This window comes from Festucalex cinctus, chromosome 1, assembly GCF_051991245.1.
Source record: "Festucalex cinctus isolate MCC-2025b chromosome 1, RoL_Fcin_1.0, whole genome shotgun sequence".
Taxonomy (NCBI): Eukaryota; Metazoa; Chordata; class Actinopteri; order Syngnathiformes; family Syngnathidae; genus Festucalex; species Festucalex cinctus.
The window spans coordinates 58,977,422-58,990,687 of record NC_135411.1 but is presented as its reverse complement, the minus strand read 5'-3'; the positions used below and the strand labels follow the sequence as shown (position 1 = coordinate 58,990,687).

The window sequence follows — 13,266 nt, the reverse complement described above, 5'->3', positions numbered from 1 at the left end:
TTGCTCATCCCTGTTGATGCTTTATCTTCCATGTTATTTTTCCACTCAAATAATAAACCAATAGGTCAAACAGGTGTGATGAACTTTATTTGTGACTGTGTCAGAAGCATGGACTGATTGATTAAAAAAAAAATTAAAAAAAATACTACACCCAATGGAATGTAACATACTTCAAATGGATAACTTGTATCACAACACAGACAGAGCAACAGACAACTAACACAGAAAATATTGTATGTGGTCCGGTCCACCATGTTGGCCTTAAAACCTCAATATCGCCCGTTTTGCCCACGTGTGTTGCTGCTCACAACGCAAACCAATGAGGTACATAGTACATAATGTGAGAAATGAACAGGGAACGTCACATGTTAGCATCTACGCCAGAAACTGGATGCACGTACGTGTCACACACGCGTGTTTTGTTTTACCTGCAAGACTTTGGTGGGAGCAAAGAATCGGAAGAGAGCGCGTCGCAGTCGGGAAGTCCACAGGAAGTGCACGTGTGGCTTTTCTTAAAGGGCCACTGCTCCTTTTGCACGGGGGAAATGAGGATCTTGAGAGGTAGGATGATTGTTTTGTCACTGGTCCTTTCTTTCCTCCACCCATCTTCTCCATACATGGAGAGGTTATATGCTATGATCCTAGTGGAAGAGTTTTTCCGTTTTGTTTTGTTTTTTTAAATCCCCCTTATAGTCTGTGCAATCCATCAGAGGTCGTCGCATTCCAGGAAGTGGCTCCTCTGCAGCACCTTGATGTGGCGCTCGTAGATTTTGAGCGCGGGGCCCAGTCGGATGGACAGGCCGGTCAGCACGTCGCTGCGCTGCATGAGCAGCAGCGACTTGCCGTCGATCTCCTGCGGGCGGGCACACGACACGTTGTTAGGGGAGGGAAGCGTGAAGCTACTCGTGGGAAAGGACATCAAGGCAGATATTGCCTCACTGAGCAGCCAGTTCAATGTACTGTACCTGGAATTATCCCCATGAGGATTGCTCCATTAGGGGGCAGACCTTTCAACAATTAAATATTTTTAGGATTTCTTAAGCATTTATGATGCATAACAATGAAATCTGATATTGTTATATTATGTACTCTTTTTGCAATTCCAAATAAAATGGTTGAATTATATTAAATAATTACATGTTTTATGATTTAAAAAAAAATGACAATGTAAAAAAAAAAACAATTTCATACTAATTTTCAATTTAAATCAATTACTAATTATAATAATTTAGAAATTATATTTTAAAAATAATAAAATTATATATTTTAAAAATAATAAAATTATATATTTTAACATTTAAAATACTAATGATACATGAATAATGAAATAAGACATAATATAATTTTTTAAATCGTGTTTTTATTCCCAAATAATGAATAATAACAATTTAGAAAATCCATTTAATATTACAATGTTTTATTATTGCAAAATTATGAGGAAAATGTAAGAAAAAAACATTACATTTGACTAAAAAACATGACATATTTTTCAAGTATGAATTAACAAGTAATTATGTAGATTGCAAAATTATGTTAATGTATTTCTAAATTGGATAGACGTTTATATTTTTAAAAAATATTTAAAATAATGGTACTCTTAGAATAAATATTTAGAATTGATGACGCATAATAATGAAATAGTCAAATTTAACATTTTTAAATCATTATATTGTATTCTAAAATAATTTATATTGAAATTTTTAGAAAATAATTACATTTAATATTAGCAAAAATATTTTTAATATTACAAAAATAATTTATAATAAAAAATATAAAAAAAAAAAACATGACATTAAACTCTTAAAAGAATAAAGACATAAAATGAACAATTGATTTTGTTTTTTTCTTAAATTCACATGTTTTACAAAACCGAAGTGATAAAAAAACAAACAAACAGAAAAATCTCTGCTGTAATGTAAATTTATAAAATAAAATGCATTAAAATTGATTAAAAATATTCCCTTATTTATTTGTGCTACATTGAGGTACAAAAAAATAAGTAAAAAAAAATGAAACTATTTTCAATTTGAATTTTGATTTAAAAAAATTTAAAACATTTTTTTTTTTTTTTAAACAACACCAAAACACAAGAAATATAAATTAAAACATTTAAAACAAAGGGGAGGAAAAAACTGCATCCAGATAACTTTGTAGTTAAGATTAGCAATGATACAAACGACTGTACTCTGCTTTGAGGAGCTGATGCACTTTTCTTCTGTCAGAAAAGATCTGCCATGTTCTGGAGAAGATTCTTTTAGGAGGGGCACACATTGCTGCAATGCACAGCATCAAGCAGCAACACTTGTCTTACTGGCACCTTCATTAATATAATCAAATACATTTTCCTTGCAAAGTCTACATTCTGCCTTTGTATGGTCTATAAAATTTCAATGAGTCCAGATATAACTCCTTTTCATTTTCTTCACTCTTCCTGAACTAGCGAGTTCGCTAGAGCTCCCTCCCTCCTTCCGTGTGCTCTTACTGCACCACTTGCACCCATGAACGTGCGGTCAGAGACTGATTGTCAGACATTTAGTATCAGACAATCAGTAATTGACAATCATGTGTGGGTTCTTTGAAGTGAATGACGAGAACTCTTTGGACTGAAGGACATGACTACTTTTGTCTCGCCGTTTGATTCTCGGTTTTGTGAGTCAGTGTGTATTAATGAGGTGAAAATTGCAAAATTTGACACACAAACGCTGATGCTTATATTTCTTATTATGAGCCTTGTACTGTTATGAACATATATTATCAAGATACTTATTATTGTATTTATTCATTATTATTAAAAGTTTGTTTTTAATCAATTAAAGTGCATTTCCAGTGTAAATGTGCTGTTGGAGGGGTAAAACTATTTGAAAAAATGTCTGTAACACGGTGTTTGGAAAGCATTCCCCGCCCCCTTCCCGACGACAACGACAAACGGGTATTCGCTTTGCTCCAAACTGGCCTCGGCGACAAACGGGAACGAGTACCCACCTGCATCCTGAAGGCCAGCGCCTGCTCCGGAAAGCCAGCATCGGCAAAGTAACTGGCCACGTCGGCCACCGTCCACTGCAGCAAGTTCTGACTCATCTTCTCCTTCTTCACCGAGCTGCAGCCACGGAAGGAAGACATCGAATTTTTTTCTAAGTATTTTGAGAAGGGTTGGAGGGTCGACGCTTGACTTACACATCGTCGCGTTTATCGTCGCCATTCACGTGAACGCTCTCCGCTTGCGCGATGGAGGTGAACAAGTCTGCGTTCTTCTTTGGAGTGCCTGTTGATAAAACATAGGGCCGGGCAAATAATCGTGATTGTGATTTTGGCTTCTCACGATCATAACAAATTCACAACGGAAGAAAAACGATGAATGTGCCGAATGCTGTGTGTGTATGCAAGTTCCTACATTGTGAAGGCATCCTGAATGTACCGTGTCACACATGCTCTTCTGCCTTCCCTGAGCGTACTTTATACTGTTTATTGACACCTTAGTTGGAGTTTACTAATAAACTACTACAGTGAATTTACTAAACTAAACACACAACAAGAAGAATTACTGTACACACATTGGATATTTAAACACAAGGAATAGTTTATTTTACGTATATAGTTTAGTGCTAGCACTCACACCAGCTAGCAAAAATGAGCAACAATTAATACTCACATATATTCTTATTTCTATATTATTTCTTTTATTCTTAGTATATATTCTTCCTAATCTGTAAAAAAAAATAGTTCATATCAATAAAGTCTGTCATTTTGTTTTTCTACTTTTTTTTTTTTACTGTCACCATTTAAGTACTGTACACCGATCTGTATCTATTATCGGATAGCCGATAGGCCCCAGACTTTTGGAGCCACGAGGCCGCCATATTGCTCCTCCCAAGAAACTTTTCTCGGCATCCAATCCTATACATTTACAGTATCGAAATTGGAGAACATTTCAGACAGTACTTAGAACAAATAGTATGATTTATCCATACATCCATTTCTTAACCGCTTATTCCTCACAAGGGTCGCCGGGTGCTGGAGCCAATCCCAGCGGCCTCGGGCCATACACCCTGAACTGGTTGTCAGCCAATCGCAGGGCACACAGAGACGAACAACCGTCCACACTCACAAGCACACCTAGGGACAATTCAGAGCGCCCAATTAACCTGCCATGCATGTCTTTAGTATGTGGGAGGAGACCGGAGCATGCAAACTCCACCCAGGAAGGCCGGAGCCTGGACTCGATCTTGCGTCCTCAGTACAGGGAGGCGAACATGCTAACCACCCAACACTGTGCTGCTAGCATGATTTATGATGTTTTAAATTTGTTAAACATAAACAAGAGGACTTCAGACATTTTACAACTTGTCTTAAATAGATTTATAAATTATATGTTTAACGATGTTTACAGGAGGAAACTTCCTTTTTTTTTTTATTATTATTAAAGAATTATAACCGTAATTTAAAAAAAAGAAAAGAAAAAGATGCCCAATATTGGGGTATAAGGAACTGAGCAATAAAATAAAAAAGGGGGTCTTCAAGGCACCACATACACTTGTTAAAAATATTAATTGATTGATGGATGGATGGATGGATGGATGGATGGATGGATGGATGGATGGATGGATGGATGGATGGATTGATTATCCCGCCACCAACCCATCCAACATCACTTCCCTATACTAAGAGCCTACAAGCTGCATGTCTAATCTGTATGTATACGTAGTTTATACTAGTGTTGTTCCGATACCGATTCTGGTATCGGCAGAGTGGTATCGGTATCGGTGAGTACTAACAAGTAGCATGCCGATACCATTAATTCCAACACTAATATAGGACTTTGGCTATAGCATCGTGTGTCTTGCTCATGCATGACATTCACTGATATGTGACACGCTCACTGCATGACGATCTAAGATATCCTATTGGCCCTTGAATGCTCTGAACCAATGGCAGGACAGCTTTTTCATGTTGAGAAAAAAACCCTTAGGTTTCTATATGGTATTGGTATCGGCTGATCCTGCAAAGCTGGGTATCGGGATTGGTATCGGGGGCCAAAAAACGGTATCGGAACAACACGAGTTTATACAGTCGTCTGGTGTGATGGGAGGAGTAAGATGGCCGCCCTGTTGCTTCAACAGCTTGTACGGATGTATATAGGCTATCATCCAGTCGTACATACAGATCAGTGGTACTGTCATAATGCCCCTAAGAGGCCAAAGCGGGTACAGCAGGTATTTATTCTTACATATTGTTTTTATTGCTATTATTCTGAGGATGGCTGGATTATTATTTTACTTGTTAGCATCCAACTTCTTTTTTGGTTGTTCTTTGAAGTTGTATTTAAAGTGTAGTGTTGGTACTAGTTGAATGTTATATTTTGAAAATAAATTAATAAATCGGGTTTATTCTTTGGAATTCCAAATCAGTCAAAATAATTATAATGATTATATTTTCCAAAACGTCCTAGTGCTAATAAAGCATGAAAAGCAAAACATGTTAGGTTGATTGAAAACTAAATTGTCCATACGTGTGAATGTACATGGTTGTTTGCATGTGTAGTGAAGGACACGGCCACTCGTGTTTCTCTCATGACAGTTGCTTGACGATGCGGTCATTGGGGTCTTGTGCTTTGAGGTCTCATGCTCGGAAATTTGTAATGCATGAAACATTTTTCATGCATTATAAATTTCCGGTGACTGATTAGCAGAAGGGAGGGGGGGAGCGCAAGAGGTAGCTTGCTACCTTCATGAAGCAAAACAAACGTTGGCTTGCTCTAATAAAAAAACTAAAAACATCACACGTCTTGCGATGTGGCTATGATGCATGCGCACATCACAATTGCGATGTTCAAACGATATATCGTGCAGGCCTAATTTGTGGGATAACAAATCTGACTTGCAAATACTGTATATTGGGACTATTACATCAACAAATGGGCAATCAATACAAAAATACACACATGCATATATTCTTTATCCTCTACAAAAAAAAACACTATTAAGTTAGGTGGAAGTCTTCTTTGTTTGTCTACATGACTGTATTATAGTCCCCTGGGGAGTCTCATCGTGCACACAAGGCGGCGCGCAATGAATTAATCATGATGCGCAAATTCGTAATTCTTTCCTTCTTTACTTTTGCAAAACTCACAATTGTCTGACGATGACAGAGTCTGCACTCTGACCTGGGACGTGTCGACGCTCCTCTCCTGCGGGACGGAAGAAATCAAATGTGGATAGAGTCAAGTTGGGACGAGCAGGAAACAGGAAATGAACAGCAGAAACAGGGCCGCGCACTTTACCAATTGCACGGCATAGTCGGGTACCAGCTGGTCCAAGAGGGGGCTTCTGTCCTCCATCTTGTCCTCCAACTTCTTCTCCTCCTTCACACTGTCCTTGGGAGTGCTCGGGCAGACGGGTACAGGGTGGATTGTCACTGGGCAGGCTAATAACAGGGGTGGGAGTAGGTCACATATGTGCAATGACGCCTCAATTTTGTCCATTACAGTGGTGCCTTGAGATATGAGCGACTGCACTCCAGTCACAATTTTTGGAGACACAAGCTGTTGCTTAACCGATTTTAAGCTTTGATTTGTGAGCAGTCTTAAGATAAGTAGCATCTGGTATGGCATTTCAAACCCTTTCAGCAATGGATTGAACACAAACACTGCAGGAACACGTGGACAGACCATATAATAGTACTAATATATCTTCTTTATCCTCAGTGTAGAACAACTAACATTAGTGCTGTACTGATGATCTCAAAAAGGAGTTCAGACACTATTATTTATCCCACTTGAGTTCTAGGTAGCACACACAAGAGTATGGCCATCAGTTTGTCTTATACTGCCCCCAGGTGGCTAAGGCGGGCACAGCAGAAGGAGCAGGATTCAATTGATGCAATGTGACAAATTATTTTTAATCTATTGAATTACGTCATTACTACTATGTTTCGTAAAGCACAATAATATGGAGTACCTCATTAAAATACATAGGTGGTGTTGGAATGGACGAATGTCATTTCCATTCATTGCAAAGGGAAAAGCTGATTTAAGTGTTTGAGTTGCATCAGCGTCAAACGCGGTGATGCTGCAGTGTTACCTTTGTCTATATGCATTCCCTGCTCCTGGAGCTTCACCGGGCAACCGGCGACGCCGTTGGCCCAATCGTGGTGTTGTACGAGGGTTCTGGGGCTGGAAGGGGGCAAGGAGCTGGGCCTGGCAGGGGCTATTTGGAAGGAGATGACACAGTCCAGACCGGGGCCGGGGCCTGGACCAGTGCTAGGACCGGGACCGAGCCGGGCATGAGAGGGCGAACAGGGGGCAGACGCCGCTCGCAATACCACTGGCGTCACCAAGCACGCAGGGCCAGGGGCAGGGGCAGGGGCGGGGCCGGGGGTGGGGGTGGGTGAGGGCCCGTCCTGGCCGTCTCGGCTCTCGTCGCCCCCATCCTCGTCCATGTTGCTGTCTGTGTCCATGGCCATCGATGTGTCGGCCTGTATACATTAAAACCACTTCACAATTTCTGAGAAGATTACATTCTCTAGTTATTCACATAATATATTAATCATGCAAGGCTTGTCTGGTTACGCTGGGACACAGTCGCAGGTTCCGGGTTAGCGGGCCCACTATTTCATTTGTTTTTCTTTTTAGCAGTTTAGACCTTTTTTTTGTTCTGCCTCCTTTTTATTTTGGGTGTTCTTCCACATTCGGCCAGTAGATGGCGGCCCACTACTATTTCGACACTAATTTTGGTGAAAGGAGAGTGAAACCAGGAAGTATTTTAAGCTCAACCTAATTTTTGCTCAAGATGTCCAATGTGAAATCCTGTTTTTCTTGCCTTCAGAAAGCGACGACGGTTCATATTATAAGATACATCTCTGGCCGTGATTATTGATGTGTATTGTGAATAAGTTAAATAAGATGCTTGTTGTGTTTACAGTAAACAAATCCTGTATTTCCAAAGAGGGATCATTCTGTACACTGCATAATATTTTTATCCATTGCGATTGCTGTCTCTAAATATATTGCTTTTAAATGTATTTGTACACCGTAAAAACAATCTTTCAGTCATTATCGAAACTTAAGTGCATAACACATTTTCACACCTCACTACTTTTCCAATTGTTAATGTATGTTGATCTTCAAAGGTGAGTAACTGATGTGATTTGTTCAAACAAAAAGGTCAAATTTGAATAACTCAACTTGACGTAATGTGCTCTAAGTTTAAAAGATGAAGCCGGATCTTGCGACTTAGGGGAAGGAAGAAGAGACCAGATCAGTCTGCTATCTGCTGCTAATTGACGGTGGAACTGTCACTTGCGTGGCCAGAACTCATACTGTTATGTTGGAACAATTCATATTTATATGCTGTGGAATATTTACAACTTTGTTGCTCTATTTGATAAACATACACATTGGTGTATGCAAAGAACTTAACACATCCTGGTGAATTTTCATCAAAGACTCTTTATGTTACAATAAGCAATGATAATAATAAATGTTATTAAACACGAGTTCCTCTTCTGCACGTTTACTCGTATAAAAGTAGCTGACAGAATATAGTGTAAATATTTTGGGGTTTTCTTTTTGTTTGTTTGTTTTGTCTATCACTTCCCATCTCCAAAAACGGACATCATTGAGTGGCCAGCGGTGATTCCTGTTTGAACTGTGCACGTCCTGAAAGAAAAAGCCTGCTCGTTCCTGTGCTTTCAACCCAAACGGATTCTTGACACGACTGCAGGGGGCTGTCTGTCTGAACGCGTCTGAAAAATGCTCGTGGACATGTCCCAATTTGACCTCTTTGGTGGTAAATCACTAGCTGTGACTCAGGAGTAACACAACTTTGAAGGAAGAGGGGGAATCCTAGTCGAGGTCGAGGGAACGTTCCTTTTTCGACGGGGCGGTTCGTGAGCTGCTGCGTGTCGTGGAGCGCGCAACCCCACTCCTCCTCCCCCCATTCCTCCTCCTCCTCGCCGCATTTCACACAACTTTCGCTACCGCCCTTGAAAAAACACCAACCCAGAATCTTGTGGCGTTACAAACACACGCCGATGCCATCTTTGTCGGTGGATGAATTTATTGTTCGTCGCTATATGACAAGAGACAACCCAGAGACGGGCGATGGGAGGTGGTTTCTGTAGTTTTGCGCACATTTTCTCCGAGGTGCGCATGCAGTTTGAATGTCTCGCCATTGTGCGTGCGTGCGTGGTGCGATCGAGCGATCGAGGGAGGGAGGTAGGGACAGGGCGTTTTGAAGGAAGGTGGGAGCAAAAAAAAAAAAAAAGCGGAAAAGCAAACCCTAAGCGACGCGCAAGCAGCCCTATTTTGAATCTGGACGAGTCCGTTATCGGACACGTCCCGTTTTCACCACATCGGGGTGATCCACACGGCACGTGTTTTGCGTCGCCTTATTTATTTATTTATTTATTTATTTATTTATTTATTTATTTATTTTACGAGGACTAAACTCGATGTGATCGCGGCTTAACCCACATCGGCCGGACGGCCACATCCACCCAGCCGAGCTAGCAAGCTTGTCGTCCCTTCCGATTACCAAATACTTTTATCTGGAACTGCTGCACGAAAATTAAAATCTCTTGAAAGTAACGTAAAACATTCTTTGAGACCGTCCGATAATAGATGCAGAGGGTCGACTTCTCGAGTCACGCGTACACCGATTTAAAAAAAAAAAAAAAAAAAAAAAGAAGAAGCGAGTGACGTATGTGGCACTTCCACCTCATCAGAATACCCATCAGGATAAGTCGTTGAAATGTGACTTATTATAAAGTGAAGGCACGTTTAGAAGTAAGTCGGAGGTTTGCAGTCGCGTCATTGCTAAAACGTCTTTAAATAACACATGACGCTCGAAAAAAACATGTCCTCGCATCTACTGTATTTTTTTCCCCACTTTTTTTTTTTTTTTTTTTTTTACGGCGGAGTCCCGGTTATTAACATTATACGAACACAAACGCGTATCCCAGCTTGTGTCAAAATAAGAGCCATTCTGATGAATTTCAACTACAATTGTTTAATTGTGAAACCCTACTTCCGCGTTTGACTCGTGTCAACAACGAGTTTGACAGACGCCCCACCATAAGCTCCAAGAACGCCGAGTTTTGTCCACGTTTCGAGCTCAAACCCTACTTCGGTCGAAAAAGCACACGCTTTAAACCACTCGTGAGTGTGTTTGACTGGCTTTTAAGCATCAACGAGTGGGAAATGGACATTGCTGTGCTCGCACGCGCACCTTCTTCTCCCTCCCTCCTTTCTGTCCTCCGCGGTAGCGCTCAACCGCCGCTCCCCGTTTGCGGCATTCCTTTTCTGGGTACACTTGCAAACCACTCCCCTCTCATGAAATTAATTAAATACTCTTTGTGATAATTAAAAATAATATTTGTTTTAAAAAATGATGTTGTGTTGTTTCTTCCCCCACCTGTGAATGAAATGCTTAATTGCAAAAATAAAGAAATAAAAAATGAACAAAAAAGAAAAGAAACGTGACTTACCTCCTCGTCGTCGTCGTCGGGGTCCGCGGGGCCCAGCGCGCTGTCCCCGTTGCTCAAGTCCGAGAGATTGGCGTCATTCACGGCCGCCACAGACGTCGCCGCCACCACCGCCGCCGTCGCCGCAGTTGCAGAAGACGCTGTCACGGGGTCGTCCTTTTTGCGGCACCTCCGTTGAACCTTGGCGGCGTTCCGGTACGAAATAGAGCCCTTGTAGTTGACTTTGAGTACCGTCTGCTCGCGTATAAGCTTCTCCAGCTCGCCGCACGTTTGGTCGGGCTCGCACCCGTGGCGTCGCCGGACCATTCGGCAGATTCGCTCCAAGTCCGGTCGGGCTTTTCGCGACCGCAGGGAGTCGATAGTGTCCAGTATCCACTCGCGGTACTTGGCGTCGGACATTTTCCTCCTCTTTATGTGTTATTATTTTTGAGGGGGCGAAGGGGGGAGTCTTCCCTCTGTAGTGCGTTAGTTGCAGCGTCGGAGAAGCGGAAACCTTCGCCCGTACGCTTGCCTGCGTCTGGCTCGTGCGCTTAAGGTGGGCCGACAGAATTGCAAGCCAAAAGTTTCGCCCTCCCTTTCGCTCGCTCTCTGTAGGTTGGAATTTACGGCGACGCGCGACGTAAAAGTGTGTGTGGGGGGGACGTTTAGCAAAATGAGAAAGTAAACGGGGGGTCGGTTTGTAATCTCGTCATTGTGAAACGTGTTTTAAATGACCCATGACGCTCGGGCCGGCCGACAATGTTTCAGTTGCGGCGTCTCCCCCCCTAACTCCCGGTTGTGAAGCGAATGTTAACACAAACGCGTAGTTCCGGGTGGTCGTGTCAAAATGAAATGTACAAGTCTGACGTTCTAATCCAATGACTTCGATTGTGAAATAAACCGCGTTAAACTACCGGGTAATACCCGACTAGCTTCCTACTTGCACTAGCTGGGTGCCTGCGTCTAGCTAATGCGCTTAAGGTGGGCCATCCAAATGATACTCAAAAGTTTCGCTAGCCTGGCTTTCTCTGTTGTAGAGGACCACGCGGCAATGTGTGAAAAAAAAACAACGTGACGGCAAGTTGGAAGCAACGGGGACCACTGATGTAATCTCGTTAGACTAAAAATGTCACGACAAAGACGGCCACCGACTATACATTTACTAAAATTTGAGATTTCATCACCTCACGCGCCCCTGTTGAAAAGCTAAAGTGAATATAATTGCACATTTCCTGTACGTCGTGTAAAAATAAAAGCTATGAAGATGCGTTCGTATTGAACGGTCTTCGATTGTGAAATGAAACGCAGCCCACTTCCCGCTTTGACACACCAGCTGTGTCTGGCTCGTTTCATCATCTCGCGCTTTCTCTGTTTAGTGGGCTCAAAATTGCTGTTTGTTATCTCGTCAAGGTAAAACGTATCACAATTAACACATGACGCTCGAAGACAAACGGTACAACGTCCTCGCGTCTTCAATTCAAATTAACGTTATTTTTTTCCTCTTTTTTTTTTTTTTTTTTTTTTTTTAAGAAATTATACCCCTCGTTGGCATGGCTAGGTGTACATACACGCGGTTCCGGCACGTCGTGTCAAAACAAAAGCGAAAAGATTAGTTTGCATTGAAACGACGTTAATTGTAATATGACACGCAAAGACCCACTTCCGGATTTCACGTTACCCTGACTGTCGCCCGGATTCGCGCTACCTCGGCTGGCTCGCGCGCTTAAGGTGGACCGACCGAGTTGCAGCCCAAAGTTTCGTCCCTTCCTCCCGATGGCGCTCGCGGCCAGAGCATGCACACGACCGACATGTGTGTAGAAGGTACGACGTGTAAAGGGGGCCAAAGGCCCACAAAGGAGAGGGGGCCGTCAAATCAGTGATTTCAGTGTTTAATTGGAGGAGGCGTAGCCAGGAGTTCTTGCGGTCGGTTGCTATTGCTGTAAACACAGGGCGTGAGGTGGGTCTATCGCATGCAATGTTGCCCACCCGACAACTAGGAGTTGGGGGCGGAGCATCAACCTAGAGCAAAAACGCATAGTCGTGGCTTAACAGACAATTTCTTGAGGATAGAGGGTGAGAACGGTGTCTCTTAATTTAATGTGCATGCAACAGATTTTTGAAGGGTCAATAGATTTAGGGGTCGAGTAAATACACAGCAAAAAAACAACAACAACCTTGATTTGCTGTAAAACAAACATTTAACTTAAAATTTGCCAGATGTATTGCACATAATGCAAACAAACTGCATTAAAGTAAAATAGCACACAAAATACCAAATTTTGCATTTCAAAAATTATTTGGGGCGCAGATAAGGAGTCTGAAACACATAATATCCTCCAAATGTATTAGAATGGCAACGTCACTTACTTTGTTTTTGTCGCATACTGAAGATATTTGTGTTTCAGACCTAAAGATGAATAGGACAAAAAGAAAATTGCATCTTTTATTTCGTGGTACAGTATACATGTGTCAAACAACTTAGGTAGGACAGAGCACCTTTTGTTTGAACCCACCCACTTTTCAAGTGAGCAAAAGTTTTGAAACGTGATTGGTGGGTGTTTGTAGTTGCTCAGGTGTTGTTGCCTTTTAAGAGTTACTGCTTAAACATTATTCATGCCTGTTTTTTGCTTTGGGTTTCACTCGTAAGAACTGCATTTGCTGTTTAGCAAACATGAGGACCACAGACCTGTCCACAAGAGAAAAGCAAACCGTTGCATTTGATCTGACTGAAGGGAGAATGCCCCGAAACAAAATAAGAGATGAAACAGGCTACAGTCAAGGCCTGGTAAAGTATTTCAAATAAGTCAA

At 41.7% G+C, this 13,266-nt stretch overlaps 1 protein-coding gene across 1 annotated transcript; it reads right to left on the bottom strand.

Moving 5' to 3' along the window:
• Positions 1 to 65: 65 nt before the first annotated feature.
• Positions 66 to 12,315, bottom strand: samd1a (sterile alpha motif domain containing 1a). Its single transcript, XM_077497648.1, has 7 exons — positions 10,483 to 12,315; positions 7,077 to 7,470; positions 6,278 to 6,420; positions 6,127 to 6,184; positions 3,175 to 3,262; positions 2,983 to 3,097; positions 66 to 853 (listed from the first exon to the last, which is right to left on the bottom strand). The coding sequence occupies exons 1-7, from the start codon at positions 10,876 to 10,878 to the stop codon at positions 707 to 709; spliced, it is 1,341 nt and encodes a 446-aa protein (XP_077353774.1). The 5' UTR covers positions 10,879 to 12,315; the 3' UTR covers positions 66 to 706.
• Positions 12,316 to 13,266: the final 951 nt, after the last annotated feature.